Raw genomic sequence first — 26,913 nt, 5'->3', positions numbered from 1 at the left:
ATTAAATATTTATCTTCATTTATATTCGGCAACAAAACTATTTTAAAACTATCATATATAAAATGTTTTAGTCTAAGTAACATTAGAGAATGTGTATTGAAGTTTTACCTAGTTGTCTGCCTGCATTATATCATTCAATTATGTATATTAATCATTCTAACACAATGACAGGCTCGAGTTCGATGTGAGCAAATTTAGATCAAAAAGTGTTGTGTACGATTCATTTTACATATATTTAGCACTTTGTGCTTGATTTGTATAGCAGCGTGTGTGTCAAATTTAGACTGGTATGTGTTTATTATGTACGTTCCTATAACATGTATAAATATAGTTGGGCCGAGTGTAATGTTTCTCAATAGGATCCATGGGCAGCGTAGGACAGGATGCATATATATGATACAGTTTGCACAAATCTTGAACATGAGCAGCTTCAAGATTTCATTGATGATTTCTATGCATCCTTGCATAAAAGTATTCAAAAAGTGTCTAAATGTTGGGAACAGATTGGCCTTTACCCTTAACTCTCTACGGTACGCAAAAATGAGATGCGATTACATTGAAGTTTGCAGTTGTGAATTCACGTACCATCTTAAATACGTTTTTAAAAAAAAGCACGCATTTCACAGCTAACATTAATTTACATTCCTTTCAGAGCGATGCGAGTAAAGTTTAGAACAATAAATTTCTCCCAACATTAGTGTTACCGTGGTGTCGCGACACCCTGTTCGGAGAACTCTGCTTCAAGCAAAAGTGAAACTCGAAGAAACCAGACACTAAAATTGTTTTTCTACAAGAGAAATCATCTAACATACATACAATCTAATGGGAATTAGAAGTGTAATATCAAACTAGAAGGGAAAGAAACTAAAAGTCCGTTAACTTCTAAACAAAATCATACGCCTAACTCTGAAGTTTCCCTTAAGACCTAACATACACGAGCATATATATATAGCACCCTTCACATCAACAGGCATTATGACCTTTGTTTGGAATTGTTATGGCCAACAGTAGCGGCTCTTATGGAAAGTCACGTCGTAAAAAAAAAATACATTTTTTATTCCTACGAACTATGGGAAGAAAGTTTACGTAATGTACTAAATTTTGCAGCTTCCTGGAGCTATATGAAGGTTTCTTCCCTTAGCCTGTAGTAATAACATTTAAACTTCTACCGACGAGACTTCCTTCAAGAGCCACCACTGAGGGTTACGTAGTAACTCGATCTCACTGAATTAGGTGGGGAAAAGCACTAAATAGGAAAGTGTGTATTTTAAAGTTTTAGCCAATAGTTTAAAGTTTTAACAATGTAGCGTAAATAAAAATAAAACTCATCACACAAGATGCTGAGTTATAACCATGTCCATATGTTCTTTTGCACCAATCATCAGTGACTGGTGTAATACAATGGATGTTCCCTGCATCTACATCTCCTCGCTCCTCTGCTAGTGCCTTTTCTTCCGCTATCGCACCAAGCAATGAACCATCATTGCATTTCTTAAGAATTTTGCCGAGTGCTCTTTCATGAAAGGAAAACGTTGGAGACATGTACTTTATGCCCATTATGGTAAAATTTTCCTCTTCCAATGAAAAGGAACTACGAGTTGTTAATGTTGATAGAACAGCTATCATATTGAGAGAAACACTATCCTTTTTAGGGATACTACACATCTTTGAGTCTTAGGGCAAAGCCTCAGTTAGTAATTTTGGAAAGAATGAATGACCCACCGAAGTTACATTCATATAATTATCCTGAGTGAAAAGATTCTTAAGCACTTCTAATTTTTGACGTTGTGGTAAAAGGAAGGCTAAAGGGTCGGGGAGGGAATGTAGGGTGAGAACATGGTAACACCGGCTTGCCAGACAGGAAGTGGAAAGTATTCTTAGTGCCTTGCTGACCCTAGTGCCATGCAAAAATTGGTGTTCAAACATTAACTCTTAACTACTATCGTGGGGTCAAATTTGACCCCAGCAAACACATTTCTAGCTGTGTCCAAAAGTATTTTCTTTCACTGAAGCATGCAGTCGTCTATTCTCAGTTGACTTTGAGATCTCGTAGCGAGCGGGCGTTCGTGTCCATGCGCTGTTTTTTTCGATGGTGGTAGACCTCTAGGGTTGAAATTGACCCCAGAATAGTACTTGCGCTGTACTTTTTTCTGCATTTCATTTTTTCTGTTGTTTTCTTAAATAGCGTTACAGAGATGTGCGCAGCATTCCGAACTGGTAGCCTATTGCAATTTTCTACAGAATATTCAACGATGCATGCGAAAACAGCCATGTTCTTTACCATCTTTTCAAAGAACCAAGAAGGTTTCAGACTTCATGAACAGTAATGGGACCAGTAGTGGATCTAGCCCGGGGCCGGAAGGCCTAGGCTCCCAGCTTTTTGAGTAACAAATGTAATTTAAGGTATTGTATATATTTTTCAAAGTTTATAGTAAACTCATAATATACCTATTATAGTCTGGGGTCTAGCTGCCCCTCCTCTCCCCAGTTTTTACCTTCTAGATCCGCCTCTGATTGGGATGACTCTCATTCAAGATCACCTAAAAGTAAGGGTCGAATGCAGGAAACTTCCTCGTAGCCTTCAGTAGTCACTGTTACTACTAACTGGGAACATCAATGAAGACCGTCCAGAAACAGACTCTCCAGTTACAAGAAGATGTGCTATTTGTCCTCAAATTGATGACAAAAAAAAAAAAAAAAAAAAAAAAAATCATCCTTGGATTTGTTCTGTGTGCAACAGAATCTGTGCAAGGGTCATTCAAGACAAACCACTGTATGTACTGCCTATCAGTAAAATATTCAAGTGTTTATATTTGTTCTGTGTCTAACGGATACGCCTATGTGATCAAGACACATTTAAGACTAAACATTGTGCGTATTGATAGGTAGCCAAGCAATTGATGAAACGCAAAAGCATCAATTGTCAGGTTTTTTTTTTTTTTTTTTTTTTTAAATGACAGGTTACATTTGTTTTCTCAGCACTAATAATTGAATGCTTTCCTTTCATACTTTGTTATTTTCGGATAACCAAAAAACTTTATTTCATTTAAGTATGTTGTTTCGTTTTGTAAAATCTATTACCAACAAACAATTAGTATAAAAAAATGAAAATAATTTTTGTCCTCAAAACTAGTTAAATTCATTTAAGTATATTGCTAGTAAACAGTCTACAATGAACTGCTAATGGTAATATATTTTGACATATTTTAATTTCAAAACAAATAATGGGGTCAAATCTGACTCCACGATAGTACTTATGCAGTATAAAAATAACGATAGTAGTCAAGAGTTAAGTGATTTGTCTTGCTATGTCTCTCCAAAACTCTTCCTTGTTCTATACCAAGGCTTATATTGCATATGTATTGTCTTATTTGATAAGGTATACCTTTCCTAACCAGTGAGGTTTCGATTCCCGGTGGGACCACTCGGTCGAAAATGTGTCAGGGATTTTACAGGCCAGCCATCTTGAGTGAGATTTTTCCTGGATTTCCCTCATTCACACCAGCAAATGCCGGGATGGCACCTAACATAATGGTCCCAGGTCGCTTCCTTCCTCTTCCCATCCTTTCTTCCTTCCCTTTCATTGGATAGTGTGATCGCCGAGGGACGTCATCCCTCATATACGTGACGGGCTAAATGGCCTTAGATGACGACAACCCAGAAATCTCATTCCTAATCCTAATCCTAATCCTAACCAGTGAGGTTTCTGTTACTAAGGACGAATATTCTTACGTTTCAAGTTCATGCAATTTGAGAGACAAACACAGGCTGCAAATCTGCTCTAATGTCAAGCGATGCATTTGGGGTTGAAGGAATCATTTCAAGTTTTCGAAAGAGAATCATTTGTCATCTTCACCAAAGGATGAACAAGAATTGCCGAATAAACTATCATCGAATCCAGTTAGTAAACTATTCTCCACCCCAATGAGTGAACTGTTCTCCACTCCAACAATAAAATGTTAACTATAATAATTAAATTAAAATGTCAACATAAAATGTTAACTCCACTCCAATGAGTGAACTATTTGCCCTTTTCATGCCAGTGTCTACTCGCATTCCTAAAAGAAAATAAATGTGAAATGGGTTTCTTTTTCAGTTTAACGTCCCAAATTAGCTTAGCTTAGCTTTAACGTTCCAGCTTAGCTCCTAGGCTAAGGAAAAAGGTAATAATGGATGACACTGAAAGAAATGATGGGATAAAAAGTAGGAGAAAAGGGCTAACCTCCAGAAAAAACCCATGCACACAGTATTTCGTTTACCAAAAGCCCATTTGATGGCAACTGGGATCGAACTATGGACACTGCGCACCAGAGGTGGACACTCCAGAACTGAGCCATTGCAGCCTTAAAATCAGATTTCGCCACAAGAAAAATATGAAAATTTTAAATACAGTACACTAAGCAATCTGATAACTCATTACTGTTATTATATATATATATATATATATATATATATATATATATATATATATATATATATATATATATTGAAAAATTAGAACTATAATATCCCATATGAAAATGTGACAAATTCCAGGCAATGTTCTGTGCATGTACAGATACATGTGACTTTAACAGATATACAGGCGCCTGTAGCTGTAAAAAGCATGTTAGTTTCTCACTGACAGGTGAATCTACCTGTGGCTATAAACATGTGATACATGTGTAGATGGTGTTCAATGTCAGATGTTCTCAAACATGCAATGAAAAGTATCTGTACATATCAAGGAGACATGTAATGTACATACATCAAGGTACATGCATAGTACAGGTTCATGTAATATACCTGGGACATACAAACGCAATACGTATGTTCAAAAACATAATTCAAATTGATGGCATGTGCCTGTAATCTATCAGTCACATCCATGGGAAATGCTAGTTTTTCCTCTTATGCCCATGTACTTAACATGTACATGTAAAACACATGCAAAGTACCTGCAGAACGATAGAAAAAATGCAATGTAAATTACATGTTTACATGCGTAAGTTAGGAGTGAAAAACATGGAATGTACAATACCTGTACATATAAATGAAAACAGGTAAGGAACATGCATCCACGGAAAATGAATGTCACAGGTGCATGTATTGCACCTGGCAGACGTAGATAAAGCGTACATATATTCTTCAAATATTTAATGTCCACTTATTTATACTAATAACCAATCGAAAGAGCATATTATAAAGTTTTGTTTATGTCATTGCAGGTTCCGCTATGACTCACCAGGTAGCAGGGTGATAACAGTTTGCAAAATGGCGAATAATTAACAGAACACATGTTTCTTACATGTTACTATACATGTTTTACATCTGCTACATGCAAGCAGCAGAGGTTTTCCACACCCGTAACATGCATGTGGCATGTACCTGTCACATGTACAATTTTTATAAATTCTCCATCTGTAACATGCATGTCGCCTGTATGGGTTTTCCATGTTCTCCACCTGTTACATGCAAGCAGCAGATGTTTTCCATACCCGCAACATGCATGTCACATGTATGGTTTTTACATGTACAGTATGTATACATTACATGCAGTTCTTACATCTGACATGCATATTTCGCAAGTACTTTTTACATTTTAACAAAAGAGACACTGACCAAAGCTTAAAACTTTACTTTATTTTAAATTATAATTTGTAACTGTTTCGGATATCCTTCTTCAGACACGATCGAAATTAATGAAAATACAGACATATATATAAATGTTGTTATAACAGAGTTTAAATTCTTTAACCGTCATATATATATTCATTGTTATAAAAAAATTTAAATTCTTTTAACAGTCATATATAGAGTCATTGTTGTACTTTTTTATTTTTATTTATTTTATTTTTCTTATTTACCTTATTTTCTTATTGTACTTTTTTATTTTTATTTATTTATTTTTCTTATTTACCTCGGTAAATAAGAAAAATAAATAAATAAATAAAAATAAAAAAGTACAACAATGACTCTATATATGACTGTTAAAAGAATTTAATTTTTTTATATAACAATGAATATATATATGACGGTTAAAGAATTTAAACTCTGTTATAACAACATTTATATATATGTCTGTATTTTCATTAATTTCGATCGTGTCTGAAGAAGGATATGCTAGATATCCCAAAACAGTTACAAATTATAATTTAAAATAAAGTAAAGTTTTAAGCTTTGGTCAGTGTCTCTTTTGTTAAAACAATTAATCCAAAGCCATGAATAGTCTTACTTTTTACATGTACCAGATAAAAGCTATTTATCATATACACATATAAATTGTGATCAGCATGCATGTTACAGACATTATACATGACACGTACATCACATGTTCTATATTGGTACAGCGGCTGTACTTGCACGTCTTCTTCGTTGACAGGCACTTTACATACGTTTTTATAGTAGATCTATTAGGGTATCTACAGTACAAATACATGTGCAGTAATACCTGTTCATGCCCTGTACATGTTTGCTCAACATGCCTGTGTAGGGCGTTCAAACAGGGGTCATTTTCAGGCACCTGCACATGTGCCTGTCCCACAGATGGATAAAGGGCCTGTGTTACATGCGCCTGTACATGTGCCTGTTTTATTCATAAGGGATATATAAAACTAGTCTGAATAGTACATCCTCACAGAACAGTAATGACTAGCCTATTTCTCACCATATAGCATTTATTATATTTTCCCAAGTCCAAGCAATTGGGAGGTTCAAGATTCCAATCTGGTGGCCTGGCTTTCTGTCAACGATACTTTGTATCACAAATGCATATTGTTTCGTAAGATTTTGAAATATTTAAAAGCAAAAAGCATGTTATTACAGCTACACTCAAAAATTAGGGGCTAATTTTGGGGTTGTTTCTAAAACTTTAATGTACAACTGTATGGATTATGTACAACTGAAGCTATCGATCTTTATAGGGTAATAAAATTAAACTCACTGCTAAACATTCACAATCTATTTATTGTTAAACTGAATTTTCATTTATATTCTTCACAGCATATTTTTAAATATATAAGTTCTGACAAGTTTACAATGTACAGTCCGCAGCAAAAAACCTGCAATATGAGCATGTAAGTTTATTGCGAAACTACGCCTAACTGCGCAGGGAATTAACATAACGTCTAACAAGGTACATTCGCGAAGTGTCCCCTCGGGATTGATGTAAAACTGATTTAAATGCAAAGTTCTCCATGGCTCAATGTGTATTGTCGGTCCATATGAGTAATTTGCATATGTATGAGCCTTCATATACCCTGAATTCAATCATACACTACTATAACGCTTGGTCACAAAATTGCTTTTAGTTTCTTTAGATGTAACTGAACATGAATGTGGGCATATCCAAAACAAATTGGATCAAGTACTGCTTCTCTGACACGTGTTATCCACACCGGCCGCCATCTTGGATCCGCCATATTGGATTCAACTTTCAGTTTTTCAAATGGGAATAGGTGCATGTGATACATCAAATTCATATAAAATTTTCTCGGAAATTCATTGGTGTAGTGAGTTTTACGGTAGCTTCTACCATTTGCGAGAAAATACATGTTAAATCCCTCTAGGCACTTCGCGAATAGACATTCCAGAGTAATATCAGTTACGCTTACGTTTTTGATGTTGTCAAATCAAAATAATCTCTAACTGGAAAAGTACTGTAGGTATAAACAAACTCTCTACAACATTGGTGTCATAATCTTACAACATTTCTGTGAGTGATTGTTATTACTTCCATGTTATACTATAACAAGGAAGTATTGTATTACAAACAAAATGCCTAGTGTAAATCTAGATACGACCAGATTTTGGTGAAAATCTACCATATCCTATTTACGTCTGTGTGTCTGTATGTATGTTTGTTCAGAAAACATTTATTCAACAATAAATCACGTAAAAGATCACATATACATACGGGGCACTGCAAACTTTTTAATGGTTGAATTTGTAAAGTGCCTCACATTTAACATGCAATATCTTGCAAATGGTACAAGCTACCGTAAAACTCACTACACCAATGAATTTCCGAGAAAATTTTGTATGAATCTGATGTATCGCATGCACCTATTCCCATTTGAAAAACTGAAAGTTGAATCCAATATGGCGGATCCAAGATGGCGGCTTGTGTGGATAACACGTGTCTGAGAAGCAGTACTTGATCCAATTTGTTTTGCATATGCCCACATTCATGTTCAGTTACATCTAAAGAAACTAAAAGCAATTTTGTGACCAAGCGTTTTAGTAGTGTATGAATTCTGGATATATATGAAGGCCCATAAATATGCAAATTACCCGTATGGGCCGCTAAAATTAGTACAATACACTTTGGGCCGCGGAGAGCTTTGCATTTAAATCAATTTTAGATGAATCCTGGAGAAACCTCGGCGTCCTCCCCTGCACATTTATTTTGGAACAAAAGATTTCGTCGTTTCACAATAAACTTACATGCTCATGTTGCAGGTTTTTTGCTGCGGACTGTACAAAATTATTTTTTAAACTAATAATTTTCTGATTAAAAAATTTACTAATTTTCACGGTTTGATAACAAAATTCACGGTTTTGCCAGCTTTCTTTTTTATGGTATATGAAATTTTCGGCTTATTCACGGTTTCATGGTTAGGTGGGCACCTGTACTTTTTTAAAATCCTTTTTTTCACCCTTCAGTTCGAAGATACTTTTCCGACTAGGATCTATTCAGAGACATGTTTAAATCCTGAGCCTCAGAGAGCAACATGGTTTCATGCAGTAAACTGATTAACCATACGGCTGTTACGACAAAGCTTTCGGGTTCCGATACAACAGCTGTATTGATCATGATCCCAAGACTTTTTTTTTTTTTTTTTTTAGACTATTTTCTTTTCACGTACTGGACCGAAATGAAAATGACAATATTATTTAAGGAAGCGTAGTTGTAACAAGAAAAAGAAAATAATATTTTTTGTAAATAATATTATGAACTTTTATTTCACTATGAACCGTTGTTACCATGTGACTGCTATTGAAAACAATCGAAAACTCTCAAATACAACGACGAACGAAACAAAATTGTTAAATTTAGAGGATGGGCCATAAGTCCAAAACTGACTCACAAGGTACATTTGCGAAGTGTCCCCTCAGGATTCGTGTCAAATTGATTCAAATGCAAAGTTCTCTGCAGTCCAATGTGTATTGTACTAATTTTAGCGGCCCATACCGGTAATTTGCATATTAATGGGGCTTCATATATCCGGAATTCAATCATACATTACTATAACGCTCGGACACAAAGTTGCTTTCAGTTCCTTTAGGTGTAACTGAATATGAATGTGGGCATATGCAAAACAAATTGGATCAAGTAATGCTTCTCTGACACATGTTACTCACCCCGGCCACCATCTTGGATTCAACTTTCGGTTTATTAAATGGGAATAGGTGCAAGTGATACATCAAATTCATGTTCAATTTTCACGGAAAATCATTGGTGTAGTGAGTTTTACCGTAGCTTGTACCATTTGCAAGATATTGCATGTCACATGTCAGGCACTTTACGACTATTGAACCAAATAGAAAGTTATGCAGCGCCCCGTATTGTTATCTTTTACGTGATTTATCGTTGACGAAATATTCTCTGAACGTACGTGCATACAGACACACAGACATCAATGCGGAAATGGTAGGTCTTTACCCAAACCTGGTTGTATCTGGATTGACACTAGGCATTTTGACCATAATACAATACTATCTTGTTATAAAAAGAAAGTAATAACAATCACTCACAGAAATGTAATAAGATTATGACACCAATGTTGTAAAGAATTTGTTTATACCTACAATATTTTTTTCAGTTAGAAACTGTTTTGATTTGACAACATCAAAAACGTAAGTGTAACTGGTACTCTGCAATGTCTATTTACGAAGTGCCTGGAGGGATTTAACATGCACCACCTTCCAAACGGTACAAGCTACGGTAAAAATCACTACCCCAGTGAATTTCCGAGAAAATTGTACCTGAATTTGATGTATCACTTGCACCTATTACCCTTTGAAAAACCGAAAGTTGAATCCAGTTTGTTTTGCATATGCCCACATTCATGTCCAGTTACACTGTACCATGTATCAGTGGGTGAAAACAAATTTGTAGGGCTAAGGAAGGGAACGAGAAAGGACGGGTGTCACCTGATATTTAGGAGGGAAACTGAAGCCCAGCCCATCTCTGTTACGACAGATATAAACAAGTATACTAACACGAATGCATTAAGATAGTAACAAATAATATAAAACAAATACATACCTTCTTCACAGCAACTATCGTTCCAACTAAAGTATCCTTAGCTTTGTACACTGTTGCAAACTGAAACGAAATAATACATGTATATGTATACATATATGTCAAATAAAAAGTAACTCGGCATCACTCAAAGAGTAAAATAGACCAAATAAAAAATTAAACTTTCCAACATAAATTCAATATGGAGATTAGAGAAATGCATAAAATTACTGTTCTCAGTCTGTTCTACTGTAATAATAACAGGCTTTCCAATGCTAATGATGGAAAAAAAAAAAAAAAAAAAAAAAGGAAATCACGACGAAAAAATATAGGTTTCGTGAAGCTGTGAAAACGGAACATTTCAATTGTCCAATAGGTAGAAATAAAAAAAAAATCAAATGGAAACTACACCAATCGTTAAATGAACATAAATTCTACATTGAACATAACTAAATGGGCAATTATACCGTTGCAAAATTTTATACGAGTTTTTTAGTGTTTTCGCACAGAACAGGAATGACAGAACAGAAAACGCAGAAACGATAATGGAATACTGAAAACGCTACGGGGAAGACGCACAAATATCGTTGCACCCTTCCTGGAACAACTATCTGAAATGTAAAACAAAATCTACAATGTAAACATTCTGCAGCTGGCGCTTTTAAGCAAGACCGAATTAACCCATCTTGAGGCCCAGAGCTATAGAGCGTCCCACCCTTAGATTGCAGTACAGGAGTAAATGGCAATGCTTTTCCTTATGCCCATTGTTGCCAAACTTAGCCTGAATTTTAGAAATAGTTTATTTTACTAGGTATGAAAAAATTATTGTAGAACATTGTATTCTCTATCAAATAATCTGTTTTTCTCACATCGAGAAGAATTTTCAAGTATTGAAATACATTGAAAGAGTGAAATCTTGCTAATGGCAAATTCTAACGTCGCGTTAAATATATCACGTCATAAGTTCGGAACTCTAAGAGATACAACATTGAAACTTATACAGCTATTAACACCATAATTCTTGCCAATGTCGGAAAAGTCTGCATTCAAAAAAACTTTTTGAATTTTAAAATAAAAAATAAAATGTAAGAGAAAGTGCGTATACTATTTCAATGCAATATCTAAAAAGTTGACTAGTGGGAAACTTTTTTATTTTTCAGGTTAGATGGGGGTGCAAAGCGAGAAAAATTTTGAGAAAGGATTGAAGTTATTTTTAAAACAAATTGCAGGTCGATATCTTTCTTTATTTAGGTTTTATGACTTTTAGTGTTAAGAATCAACTTTCCAAAGCGCGCGCATCTGACCAGAAGAAAGGCAGTGACAAATCTTGCCAATGTTATTTTCCTATAATGTTTGTTTTAAAGTTACTGATGTAGAGTATTATGCTATACCGATGAGTGTTTACTGTTGATGCTATGCGAGCACGAATCTACTGCTTAACGGAAGCATATTCGCAAAATCGAATCCTGGACCTCACCTATGATAAACATTGCGTCAACTCCACTCAATCTTAAGTTCCACTACTTACTTTGCTTGTTTTCCTTGAGTTGCACGCACGCAAGCACGTACACACACACACACACACACACACACATATATATATATATATATATATATATATATATATATATATATAATATGACAAATATCTATTAATAATAAATCTCCTCATTCCTGGTGATAAAAAGCAATTAGTTTTGTAATTGATTCATTATGGTTCGCATGTAGTCCTTAATGCTGTTTCAGATGCTGACAATTTTGACAATAAAAGTTAGTTTCGTTTGCAATTCCACTTCTCTTATTTACTTTGAATACACAGATGAAAATGACAAAAGCGTTCATAACAAATAACTTTATGAGCTCACAAAGCAGAATGAAAGGCATCTTTATTCTCCCCCCCCCCCCCCAATGCTTCTTTAGGAAGCAGGGTTTGATAATTCTGTTTGGTTTTGTTTCCTCGCCCAACGATTTGTATCTTGTTGGCTGTCATACGTGATTTAAAGTCACAACTTGCGCGTTTGTTTAGAACGGATACAATGGGGTTTATTTTCATTCTTCTTCTGTTTCCAGACTGATATTGTGTGTCTGAGGTGACAGAAGTGAGTATAGAAACTAGGAGGTTCAGTTCCTATTCACCATTGCATGTCATCATCATCATCATCATCATATTTTATTGGCAGACCACTTGCTGCAACTCAGAAGCTTCCATGATCCACGGTCTTCGGTATTAACTTCTTCGTCTTCACGCATGATTTTTCTATTTTGATATCGTCCAGTAATTGTAGTCTCTTTTCGTCCCCTCCCTCTTTTTCCTGCCACCATACCCTCTAGCACGTCCTTCATGATACAGTTTTAAACATTGGAAGTGCGGAAAAGCCGCCTTCACAATATACTTTATTATGTAACATGTTTGACAAACGGAATTGGATTAGCGGATATTTTGCGTACACAGACGAATGAGCGTTCTCGTACGTCACATTTTCTCGTCACTTATCACTATCACCCTACTCGTTTTCACTCTTATCCAACTTCAGTAGCAGTATCTTACCCATTGCTATTCCTTAGTTTTCCGCATAATCGGTGCAGGAAATTTCTGTTTAGAAGTGTTTAGCCGGCCATTTATTTCAATCATATGTTTTTCTATTCGTTTCATATGTTCTCTCGATTTCATATTGCTTCCATCAAAATTTTATTGCAACAATTTATAAACCATCATTAAAAAAAAAGAAAAAAAAAACTTCTAACACAATTGCTAGACTGTTATTTCGTACCCTCCAATTCGCCGTTCTAAATGAATTTGCGCGATTGGAATGACAGAAGAGTTGAAAATATATGAATTTAAGAAGGATTTATTTACAGACTCATCACTCTTTCTTTCTTGTTCTTTCTTCGAAAAAAAACATACGGCGGAAGAAATGTGGCAACAGCGCGCTCCATTTACTGTGTACTGCAATCTAAGAGTGGGACGCTCTATAGAAAAAATATCCCCCATACTGACTTCGCCTAATAAAATTCTGTGAAAGTACAGTAGGAAAGTTAAGAGAATATGTTTCATATTTTTAATCATATCTTTATCTTATGATTCTTTTTAGATAGTCAGTTAAGATTTTGATCCGAGTGGAGGCCCCTGTCCACCTGAAGGCCATGGGCTACAGCCCCCTAAGCTCCCCCTTAATCTGGCCCTGCTTATAAGGTAAGATTTGACTATGTGCAACATATTTTACAATTATTTGCCTACAGTTAGTGCAAAAAGTATTAATACACATAAATAAATTATTCACAAGTCTTTAAAATCAATACTCCATAGAATTTTTTAATAAATATGACGAAACTATTTTTTATTCCATTTTGTAGGTGTATTTTTTTTTTATATGTACTACTATACTGTTTGGTGTAATTATGTTTAGACAATAATTAGGAAAGGACGAAACACAGAAGAAATGAAATCTTTGAGTTTTACGTCCCACGGATATACCGGTTAGGCTTAAAGGAGACGGTGATGATGAGTAATGAATGAAATGATGGAATGAAGAAAGTGGGAGAAAACGGGAGAACCCCGAGAAAACCCACGCACACGGTGTTTGTCCACCACAAAGTCCACTTGGCGGGGGCTGGAATTGAACCCGGGACCCCAAGCACCAGAGGTGAACGCTCTACCACTGAGCCACTGCGGCCCCGAAACACAGAAGAGTCTCCATTCAACCACCCTACTGTAGAGACAAAAGGCCCTCCAACCACCCACACCTTATTTCCTTATGTTATTTTCACAAGTAGAAGTAGCAATGCCATAAATATATAGGTTTCATTAAAATATAGGAAATACAGGAAGAGACGCTAATATATAGGAAAAATAGGAAATATAGAAGCATTGGAAAGCCTATAATAATAATAATAATAATAATAATAATAATAATAATAATAATAATAATAATAATAATAATGTTTTAAATACTTAGTTTACCTTATACGAGTATCATAATACGGAGAGCACTCTTCACAAAGACACATCATTTTCTTTGAAAAACAATAGTTCTACATTCAAAAGACAAATTTGAATATATATATATATATATATATATATATATATATATATATATATATATATATATATATATATATATATATATATATATATAAATAATACGTTTTAACAATAAGATGAATAAAAGTAATCAATGTAGAGAAGAATTTTGCCTTAGTGACGTTTGAAACTACAACGAATTAGAAAGAAAGTAAGAAAAGTTATTTATACTAAATAATACGCTAGGAACAAATAGAAATTTGTAATTCTATGACCAATACCATTTTAAAATATAAAAATCAGAAGCTAAAATTCTTTAAAATAAGAACTTAACATTACAAAGATACTTCAAAGAAGGCGAATATTTGTACATAGTTTTAACGTAGATGAACAAGCACAAAAAACTGTAGAAAAACATATACGAACGAGGGTCATTTATATAAAAAGCCACCACTTTTTTATTTTATTTATTTATTCTATTTTTTTTTCCACATTAAATCCTCTTATGCTGCAGTTATTACTGGATCATTTATTTCTGGAATATGAACATAATTAAAATAGGTGTTTTCGGAAAACTTCGAAGAAAACTCCAATATTAAACGCCCTTTGTCCATTCCCATTGTTTCAAGTGAAATAACTTATCTCACATTACTGTATATTGCTTGTAATAAAATTAAAACAAAGTAGTCTAACTTGTATTTGAGAAAACGGTAGCAAAATATCTCAAAAGTAAACTACCCCTTAAGAACATTTTATAAATAAATTGTGTCATATTGTACGGTTATTAATGGAATATTTATTTCTGTAATATGGAAAATATCTCCTAAGTCGTTTTTCAAGAAACGGCAGAGAAAAATCCATTTTAATATTAAAAATGTCACATTATACAGGTATTAATAAAAACAGTTAATGAAACATGCATAAAAAAGCCGGACTCATTTCTGCAAAAATTGTCGGAAAAAACTCTATCATAAGAGTATACTACTCTTTATGGACCTTTTCGGAGAAATGACTAATGCCATATTGTTGAAAAAATCGTGTACAAAGGATTTACCTCTAGCAGTACATTACCCATTCTGCATATTTCATACGTATTTAGAATCCCAACAATTAATTCTATTTTAACCCTTATTCCCCTATTACAATCTGAACCTATTGTTGACTTTACAATTAGAACTCCAGAGAGCGAAAGCAGTGAAGAATAGCGAGTACCTGGCTATTAATTTGGATTCAATATCTGAGCAGTAAATTACATTTCCACTTATGGTTATTAAGTATGGAAAAAATCGCATGAGTAATTTTTGAGAAAATCTTCTACAAAGAATTTACCCCTAGCAGTTAATCCCTCATTTCACGCATTCTGAACATTTCCTACAAATACACATAGCGTTGATAATGAAATACTGATTGACGACATTTAAACAAAATCGTTACAGCAAAATCTTGATATTCGCATTATTTTGTTTCCATCTATCAGTAAATTACCTTACTTCTGGAGCTAGGAAGAAAATTCGAAAAAAAAAAAAAAAAAAAGAAATGAAATCTTTTAAGTTTTACGTTACACGATTATACCGGCTAGGCTAAAGGAGACAATGATGGGAAATGAGTGAAAATGGTGGAATGAAGGGAGTGGAAGGAAACGGGAGAACCCTGAGAAAACCCACGCACACGGTGTTTGTCCACCACAAAGTTAAGTTGGCGTAAGCTGGGATCGAAGCAAGGATCTCACGCACCAGAGGTGAACGCTCTACCACTGAGCCACCACGGCAGAAGAAAATTCGAATCCCCTTCATTGGACAATTTTATAAAACCCTCTATTTTAAAATTTGTTCAATACGCTAAACAGTATGGTCTCTAGACAAGAGTACAAATATCAGACATTTTTTAGTTTAACGCCTCACGATTATGCTCAAGGGTAAGAGAGCCGCTGATATTGGACTGGGTGATGGGGGAATGAAGGAAGTGGGAGAAAACGGGAGAACCCGAGAAAATCCACGCATAAGATGTCTGCCCACTTAAACATCGGGATGAACGAACAAAAGAACAGATATCAAAAATCAATTTTTCAACATATGGAGGCCAAGATATCTGTAAATCTGTTGAAACAGAATTCAATTCATAATCATATATTTTTTTTCTTTCCCATCATTGCCCAAGATTATAAAATTATTGTTGTAAAACACAAATGACTTCACGGCCACGGTGGTTGTATAATGCTCACCTCTAGTGTGTGAAGTTCCTGATTTGATTCCAGCTCCCGCCGAGTAACTTTGTGGTGAACAAACACCATTTGTGTGGATTTTTTCAGTTCACCATTTCTTCCCACTTTTTTTTCATTCCACTATTTTCATCCATCTCATTGCCACTATCTCCCTTAGCCTCGGTGCATAATCCTGACATATTTAACTTAAAAAAAAGTCTATATGTCTTTCTCTAGTTTTCAACATATTCGCCAGACACATTCAAACACTTAAAACAGCGTGATACCATTTTTTCCATATCGTCATTGTATTTTGATCTTGCTAATATATCAACCATGTACAGATACGAACGCGGAGCAGTGGCGGATCCACAACTGGAGTGCTCCCTCCTCAAGAAGTATTTTCTCCAATTGCCTCCTTCCAAAATTTCTGCGATCGCTCCTGCTTCAGCACAAACACTAGTTAACAGGGTTGGCAAAAACAATGTTTTTTATTGAAAGAAACAAAAGACCAGTTTTTTTTTTTTTTTTAAATAATTTGCTTGATGTATTTATATCACATATGGATAGAAATAAGTTTGTTTCGCCTTGGTGTTATTATGCAACAACCAGGTTATGCTGGAAGGGATCACATAAGCTTAAAGCGGAATTCAAACGGCTTTTCGGCTTACGTCCGAGAGAAATTGTCCTCCATTTGAACTCGAAACCGGAACTAATTGGGCATAAGTGAGATACGTCTGCCGACTCACTCACGAAGGACTCCTGATAAAAATACGGTGTACTGATTTTTACATATTTGTTAATATAATTATCAAGAGTCATTTCAGAAGGACAAAAAGATAAACAGTTGCACAAGTAAAATCATTGTACAGAATTACATATGAACAATTTCAAAATACTACAGAGTACAGAAGAACTAATTTAATCCAAGTTAGTTCACTACGACTTTTATTAGTCCAAGTTAAAGAAATACGACGACTTAATTTGCATATCAGTAAGAAAAGTAAATAAAGATACGAATTATTTGAGTCCACTTTGGCTCTGACCAATTTATACATAAATAGATGCCAAAGATACTTCTGATTTCAATAAATGCCTCTTGTGGGGTTTGTATGACCCCCCTCCCAAAAAGTACCGCATTTCGATTTATTTTATCAATAGTAAACATTATTAAAGCGAAACAATATTTAGAATTTTCTTCGGTTGCAACTGCATAACACTAATAATAAACTACAAAAAATCACAAAAGAAATATTCATAAACTTATATAAAAAAAAAAAAAAAAAAGCTGCTTTTGTAGTTTAATATTTTTGAGTAATGAATGGGGAATTTAGGTCTGAATATAATCTATAATATACGGGAGTGAAACGTGATAACCCATAAATGTGTGTTCAAGATGTTATGAACACTTACCCTTTTACGAACATTTTTCGTTTTTTGGTTTAAATCACTTTTTTTTTTTAAACAGCTGGTTTAAACCAAGGTTTAAACCAGCCAACCATGCTAGTTAATAATATTCTGTGCATATAGGTGAACAATCTGATGGTTGCCCCGTCTATTTTTCATTTGAAATTTTGAGGAGGCAAACAACAAGAACTCTGTGAAATACACATACTCATTTTTTTTTATCCGTGTGAAATACACATATTCTTTTTTTATTTGAAGTCCTATAAAAATAAAACTTAATTTTACTCCACTTCTTAATTTCAATTTTGAGAAGCTGGAAACCTACAATCGATTTATTGTGTACATGAATCTCCAAAAATCAATTGGAAAATGCCTAACCTTATTTTACTGACTCTCAGCAATATTGTGTAATTTATGTCACCTGCTATTGTGAAAAAACACGTAGCTCAAACCAAAATGAATATTTGTACCAAAATGGCTGAACATGTAAGTGCTACTAGGACTCTCAATCCTCAACAACTAACTGGATTGACATTATATATTAGAGAAAATGAACATAAAATTGTTAATATACGTTTAATAGAAAAAGCAAAACCTACGACTGAATGCAGAACTAAGGAGTCTCTTTACGCTCATAAATTAAACCATCTTGACAAAGGTAAAATTATCTCAACTTGGAGTGATCTTTTCACTTCATACTGTCGTCGGTTGGAAAGAAAGAAAAATAACAATAGTGAACAGAAAACAGTGTTCAGTGACCAAAGTTGTAAAAACCCAGCTTAAAGAAAATTAGTGAGTTTTATTGGGCGTAACTGGGTATTATGAAAGTTTGTATGTATATTTAAAGCCACATTCCTACTTAAAATTCCATTTAAGGATTCACGTTCTACAGTATTCTATTATACATACGAACTATGGAATTACTTTGTGGGGTCGCGGTGGCTTACCTCTCGCAAAGATTCCTGGTTCAATACCAGCTCCATTCAAGTAGACTTCGTAGTGGATGAACACCGTGTGTATATATTCTCCTGTTTCCTCTCGCTTTTGTCATGCCACCATTATCATCCATCTCATCATCAGTCACCCTTAGCTTCAGTTCAGAATCACGAGACACTGAACTTAAAAATAATAAAAAAGAAAAGAAAACAAAAAAAATGTTGCACACGGGAATCTGTGAAACCCCATCCACGTTTCGTGGGACACACTTTGCACCACTGACACTCGCTTATATTTCGATTTCTAGAAAAAGAAACTAGACTTTTTTTTTTTTTAGGTTAATCAAGATGTGGGTATTCTAATAGAATAGGAATAAAATCCCGTATATAGAACAGGAATAAAGTAATAAGATTTTATTTTGAGATTGATGTCCCTTTCAGCAGCATGGCTGTATCAGACGGGACCTACTGATTAACGTGGAATCCGAACCACATAAGCTCCCGCCGGGAATCGAACCCGGATTTCCAACGCTAAAGGCGCATATGATAACCGCTTAGCCACGAAGGAGCTCAGGGATAAAGTTATAAGAACATAGTAATACAGAACAGGAATAAAATCCCGTATTTCAAATCACTCAGGATTCAAATCTCTGAGTTCTAAGTGAAGATTCCTTTAGTTTCCCTCCAAACACGCCTGGCAAATACTGGGATAGTATCTCATGTTCAGGAGCTAGAAAAAAAAGCTTTATTAAACTAATATATATTATATTTTTTAACAAGTAGTCTTCCTTTTCTTCAGAACTGAAATGTTCAAAATTATTTGTTTTTTTTACATTATCATTTCCAGTTTCCAATTTGCTTTCTTACAATAGATTTTACGATTAAAGCCTTTTGTAACATACGATAACTCCGGGTATAGAAGCAAAACCTGTTCTATTTTGCAATTTTGTCAGAAACGAAAAACAAAAAAACAAAAACAAAACAAAAAAAAAATAACGCCCTTATGTTTCAGAATTGTTGAACAATTTGTTTGTTTAGTGGTCACTACTAATGCAGATGAGTGAAATCTACCACTCAATTTCGTTTCCTGACAAAATTGAAACATGGATTTAGGAAGTCTTACTTCTATACCCCTGAATTGCTGTAAGTCACATACTCGACCAGATACGCAAGAATAATTCGCAGTTTCACGATTTAATTGACGTTAGTGTTGGGACGATTGATATATAATTAAAACTTTTTCTGACCAGATTATATCCTTATTTATTAAAATTAAAATAAGGCGTAACAGTTTCAATAACTTAACGTTATCTTCATCAGACGTTAACTGGAAGAGTTACCTTCATATCTTCTGCGATGTCCGTATGAGGTTACGAAGATAGCTCTTCCAGTAATAGTTTGAAGATAACGTTAAACTACTGAAACTGTTACGCCTTATTTTAATTTTAATAAATGAGGATATACTTTGGTCAGAAAAAGTTTAAATCATTTATGAAGTATTTCCAGAGTCGAGAAATATATATATATATATATACCTTTAGTTTCTTTAAGTGAAGCTTTTCCAATTAACTGATATATGGGGAAAGACATTTTATGATGTTTGTACTAATATGTGAGTATTACTACAAAGACACATGGATGTATGCAGTCACATTGCTTTTTATCCCACACTAACTGAAATGTCCGTTAATTGCACAGGGAGAATTAGGTTTATAGAAAATATTTGAGTCTCCTCATCCCTTTAGGATCATATCAATGAAAATGTAACACTCAGTAAGTCATTTCATTTTTGACATACATCTTGAGCTCCATTCTCCCTTAGGAAGCTACATGATACGTGGAGCTGCTGAGAAAAGTTTGTAGCACAGCCAGGAGGAGTGCACATGGAATAACGAAATTTTACAGTATTCTACATACTCCCCTCGAAGTTAAATACACTTCCTTGCACGATGCTTTAAATTTTGCAGACTAGTTAAAATTAATTCTGAAGATTGTTCCTCGCTCCACTGTTCCGTAGCACTGTATCAGATCCAAAATGGAATAATTTCAAGTGTTGTTTGAGTTTGGGGAATATGTAATAGTCTGATGGAGCTAGAGCTGAGGAATAGAAAATATGATCTTAGATATTGGAACCCTAGATCATACAATGTCAGTTCTATTTGCGGCACTCGATGGATACGGGAATTGCTGAAGAAACAAAATTCCCTTTTTCTTTTCGGCCACGGTGCACTTTCAATTTCTTTCAGTGGTACATTTTTGTGAGTAATACAGAGTAATACTTTGCATTAAATGTCTGATCTTTGAGTAGATACTCTATGAGTACGACTCCATTCTTCTTCCAGAAGAAATTGCAAATACTTTCCCAAGCGACTTCTGTCTCTTGAACTTCTTGTGGACAGGAGGGTCCTAAGTGCACAAATAACACAAAACCGAACACTTACTTTTTATACATAAATAAACACAAGGAGTCTCTAAACTAATCCTCTTGTTTATTTTGAAAAAACAAGTTTTACATGTTCAATGCAAATTAATATCGTTAATAAAATAGACCGTGAGGTGCTCAGTAACACATGCACATACAGGTAGTGTGGTGAACAGTGTTGCTACCTTAAGTGCATATCTGCATTAATTCAGACGTACACTTTACAGATCACGAAGATAAGTTATTACAGACAGAAACAAATTTCTTATTAATATGCGATGGATCATTACTGTATGCACTGAATTAATAAGTTCATGTAATGAACAGCACCATACTTCAAATCCTACGGCTTATAGAATTAGTTGTTGCTTTTTCGATGAAGTTTTCACAGTGTGCCACACACTTTCAGGATGAAAAAAAAAAAAAAAAAAAAACGATGATTTTTTTAAAATATTTTTTTTGATTATTTTTCTTTAAATAGTTTTTTATCATTATTATTTAAATCAAATCTTTCTCCTCGTATAATATAAGTTGCGAACTGAGGAGAAAACATTAGGAATTAGTAAGGAATTAGTATTAAATGTTAATTATGTAATATAAAATGAAAGTATTGGGGTTGAAGTTTGAATTAATTCCCAGTCGTTCACCTATTTAAGTCCCAAACAATGTTTCTTAAGCATTAAGGTTAAAGCACAACAACGTTTATTAACATGGCAATTTTTTTCATTGATATTTGGCAGGGGCGTATTTTTAAAAAAAATCGGAACTGGCTTGCGGCACGAAATTCATATAAAATACATAAATTTCGCCTAAAGTTATAAAATCTAAAAATAAATAAATAAAAGTTTCAGGAATGGGGTTGGACCCCTCTAAATACGCCCGTATTATCTGGGGACAAACAAACAGACGTGCACACAGAAGAATTTTCGTCCTAAATGTAAATGGCGATTTTCCATTGGAATAGTTAACGATTTTAAAATCCTTATGTTACGAAGGGAAGAAAGCAGGATTCCCCCGTTACCTATTCAAAACGGGATTTTCCCTAATCATCCTTTGCATGACAATCGCTTTCATACTGTGCTGTACTTATATTTGAGTCTCATTGTATAATGATTATCATCTTCCATAATCGAAATAACAGAACAGAAACGGGATCTTACTTATTTTCACTTTAAATTAATTTATTTCGGAATATGATTTAAACCAACGGTTTTTATTTTAAAAATCAAGTGATTTAAATCAATCTACCCTGCACACTTTTAAATCTGCTGTCAGAAAACGGTATGTGCGGGCAGAGCTAGTTGTTGATGACGTCTCCAAAATTGTAAGAATATTTTAAAAAGAAATCCAGCACACATCCTTTCGAGTTGAAGGCCAGTAGAATCAAGTACCTGGATCAGGTGGGTGCAAGAAGTTAACCTGATCATCCCCTTCTGATCTGTATAGACACATGCAACATATAGCAGTCGGTTACACAGTTTGGACACAATATTATTATTTACATCTGGTTCAGTTTCAAAATTGAAAGCTAAAGAATACTTTTCATTCTGACTTGTTTTCTTCAATCCAACTTTGCGTTGGGATAGTGGAAACCTCTTGTCAGGAATAGTTTTTGCTTGCATAAATCGTGGCTTCAGGTGTAAATGAATGTGCTCCATGTCTCTTTTCTCAATCTTATGGAAAATAATGCCACCAATGTGTGCACTGTAGTAAGCAAACATTTTATCAACGTATCTTATTTGATTTTGTAATGGTCGTTGAATGCTAGGTTTTGAAGCAAGACGCTTGACTGTGCCACCGATTCCATCACAAGAAAATTTCCCATGACTTGTGGCAAAGAATGACTAGAAGCTGTAGCCCGAAATCTTCCTTGTGATGGTATAAATCGACGAAGTTTTTGTACTATAGTATTTGTAAATGTTCAACACAAGGTAATTGCTCCTTAACGTAAGTGGCAATTTCTGACTGAATTTTATACACTACTGAAATATTGTGATCTACATCACCTAATAAGAAGCAGTGACTGATTGTTTGTAATGCATTATCACTTGGACTTCTGTAAAACATCACAACTGGATGAACTGTACGGCGGCCTTGATTCCAATGGTATCATAGTGTTTCATTTTGAATAACAAAGGAATAATTTTTACTAACATCCAAGAAAGCAATACCTGCTCTAACACTGATTGTCCCTTTCAGGTGTTTTAGATAACCTGATTGTTATTTTGTGATATATGCGTGGTTTCAAGGAGTTCAAGTTTTGACACCACCGTTTTTATAAAATCATCGACACTTGCAGTGAGGGTTTGTAATTCTGTTCTGTCAGTACTGATCCACTGGTGATATTCAATTACATCATTTGGATCACAGTCCAACTTACTAAGGAGATGGTGCTATAACACTCGCATTACACGACGTGTTGGTGTACCCAAAGTGTTGATATTTGAAACAATGTAGGGGACTATATGGGACGGACCTTAAATCGATAATAACCAGCCTTTACGTAGTCTGCAAGTGTAGGCAAACTGAAAGTAAGAATTAGTGACTAAGTAGCAATAATTGGTCCAATGGTAGTCAATTTAAGTAGCTTCTCATCGACTGTTTGCACCAATAAAGTGCCATTCCGTAATTTCCTGATATATTTAATCTGTCCAGCGTTATAAGTAATAACGTTATTAATGAGGAAAGTGGACAAATCCTTAATAGCACTCGGACGATTTGCTTCAGCATTGGTACTATTAGCATTTTTTATTTTTAATTACATGATACCGAGCTACACGCATCACGATACTTGTCCTTTCTACACTATCTACACCTTGAGAGGTAGTTTTGCTCTCATTTGGTTTGGGTTTTTTGCGAGGGGGTGAGCCCGGACTCGAGTTTATAGATTTTGTACCCATAAAAATTGCTATTAAATATATATTTTTAAATATAAAATGTGTGTGAACGCCTCAACTTCATACAGAGTCGCTTGCGAGGAGAACTTAAGCTACTCCCCTGGCTATCCCATACGCACGCCCTCATCGTAGGATCAGCGTGGGGCCGATGCGGTCAAGGGGAATGGGGACGGATCGACAGAAACGCATGGCACTGGGAAAAGAATTGGAAATAAAAGAAACAACCTGTCGAAACAAAAAAATAAACCTTACTAGTCCACAAGAAAAAATGTGGTTTTATTTTTTCTTTCTTACTTTTTTATGTTTTAATAGATTTTTGTATATTTTACATTTTCAAAAACTTGAACACCGGACCCACACAACAGCAGGCCAGGAAGGATGCACGTCCACCCTAGATGGAGGAAGATGTCCACGGATTCACTTCCTAAGACTCCTAGCAACCCACCTGCGAGTCCCGTAGCGGTATTCGTGGCTGAGAGGGCATGCAAGAACATTTGGATGAGGGGTAATAAAGGACTGAGAAATGAAGCCGCCTCTCAGCTATAATTCCTCCCCGACGATGACGGTCCGCTACATGGAAGGAGCAGAAGGATTTAGATTATTCTGGAAAGAAACATATTATTCTATAATGTTCTACAATATTCTGCAGAATTTGAAACTGTTCCAAAGCATTGTAAAATATTCTGAAATATTTTATATTCTTTCGGAAGGATCTAGAATATTCCACTAGGGGTCAGAAATAAAGTACCAAACTTCCAAATTTGTACGAAATTTCGCAAACTTCTACAATAGTAGGTGTCGTAGGATGTCTAAATTAATGCAGATAAACCCTTAAGGTCGCAACACTGTTCACTACATAGCCTATATGTACATATTGTATTACTAATTTTACAAAAATAAATAAATAAATAAATAAATAAATAAATAAATAATAAAATAAAATAATAATAATAATAAAATAAATAAATAAATAAATAAATAAAATAAAAATGATTATAAATGTGTATGGGTATATATGATCTAATTCTGTATGATGTTCACTTTCCTTAGAACCCTGGACTGTGCAAATGTATCACTGACTGGTGGCCGCGAACCTACTGGGCCCGTGCAGGCATGCCCCCAACAATTACTGATCCATTCACCAAGTCAGTTGTCTCCGGAAAATGGAACTCAAATTTGCCCCAAAGAATATGATTTCAGATCCTCTTCCATCTCAACTCACAGGCTGGCATCCAGGTCTGCAGTTCGTCATCCGCATCCCTTTGAGGAAAAGGTTGCGAACCACAAACTACAGACACAGGAAGTCGATCTCCCAGTGGAGCTGGCAGTGAGGACTATGGAAATCTTAAATTAGATCTATAATGGCCCTACCGAACAAAATAAAATACTTTTAATGCACTTCCAAACTGAATTTAGCGCAACGGAAAAAAATATATACTCCAAACTGAAAACGTTTTGAAAAAAAAAAAAAAAAAAATTGAAAGAATGAATTTTCTTCAGAATTCGGTTATTTCCGTCTCCAGTCGCACTAAGAAAATACCCTTTTGTTTTCTTCACAGCTATATTTTTCAAATTTTCTAGAGAATGTATTGTCCATGTACTGCTTTGAACCTTATCAGTATTTCATACGCATTGCATATTACTCTATTCTTAACTACTTAAATTAAATAAAATGTTCTCTTCGTTTGAAAGAAAAATCAAATATTCTATCCACGGCTCATATACTTTATTTCTATAATCAGTTAAAATTTCTTAACATGAAGTTTGCAGAAAATTTTTGTTAAAAAAAAATCTAATATATCAAATCAGTATACCCATCCGAATCCAACTTCACAAATTAATATTAAGAGTCTCATTCAACCTATGTTGTTTACATGTTCCGAAATTTAAGAAAACAAATCTTCTAAATCCACGGTCTTGTATACATTAGTAGTATAGGTTGACAGTGATAAAAGAAAAGAATAAATAATGAAAATAAAAGTAGACCGAGTTTACAACACTTCAATAATACTTAAATTACAATACATTATTTTCTTCTTATTTTATGGTACGCTAGCTTTGTGCATTATCACCCTTTTTCTTTATTCTGTGCTGATGTCAGTTCTACATGGTGATGACCGGTTAGAGGATTTTACGCATTCCTTAGCTACTTCATTTACATAACACGGTCTTCTCAACCTACCATGTTACATCTTGTACTGACATTTCTTTCATCATATCAGAAAGCTTACTCGAGAGAAAAGAGACACAGGATTTTATATCTAACCTAACATACCTAACCTATCTTAAACTACCTAACCTACCTAACTAAGCTAACTTAACCTAAAGACAATCACATATACATTGACATTTTCACTTTATAATAGTACAACATCGTTTTTAATTACCACATTTCTCAAGGACGTTTAGTTATCAGATTAGTTATTTGGTTGTTATCAATGTTTTCTAATTTAAAATTTCCAAAATTATTCCATAAATACTATAAACTTGAGCTGGATATCAGAATATGGAGATCGAGGTTCGAACTAATAACGAAAATTTCGCATTACCGGTACTAAAGAAAATGCACCCATATTGTCTACTTGAGACGGGATGATTTCAAAATAAAGTGTTAGTGCTTCTTGCATATAAGCAAAGAAAAGAAAGTTTGACTTGCATAACGAGCAGTACTTTCAAGGTCCCCCCCCCCCCTTTCTTTTTAATTCTACCAGTTATAAACTCTAAAATCCCTTAAATTTTGGGTAAACATATGTACAGATTTGTACATACATTTGTTATTCTTATGACAATTGCTGCTGACGCTATA

The 26,913-nt window shown here is 34.5% G+C and overlaps 1 protein-coding gene across 2 annotated transcripts in view; it reads right to left on the bottom strand.

Moving 5' to 3' along the window:
* LOC145666515 (cyclin-dependent kinase 7-like) overlaps nt 1-26,913 on the bottom strand; it is a 155,985-nt gene that overhangs the window by 120,315 nt on the left and 8,757 nt on the right. Inside the window, exons 1-2 of one of the 2 annotated variants that reach the window (XM_081733803.1) lie at nt 24,553-24,606; nt 10,250-10,309 (exon numbers count right to left, since the gene is read on the bottom strand). In XM_081733803.1, the coding sequence (XP_081589929.1) occupies nt 10,250-10,309; nt 24,553-24,591 (99 nt within the window). In that variant the 5' untranslated portion in view covers nt 24,592-24,606. Of the gene's footprint in view, nt 1-10,249; nt 10,310-24,552; nt 24,607-26,913 lie in introns of those variants that run through there. The other variant, XM_081733802.1, reaches the window with a different exon arrangement.

This window comes from Thermobia domestica, chromosome 12 (genome assembly GCF_964235325.1).
Source record: "Thermobia domestica chromosome 12, izTheDome1.hap1.1, whole genome shotgun sequence".
NCBI lineage: Eukaryota > Metazoa > Arthropoda > Insecta > Zygentoma > Lepismatidae > Thermobia > Thermobia domestica.
The sequence above is the reverse complement of the archived record's forward strand: the minus strand, read 5'-3'. Positions and strand labels throughout refer to the sequence as shown.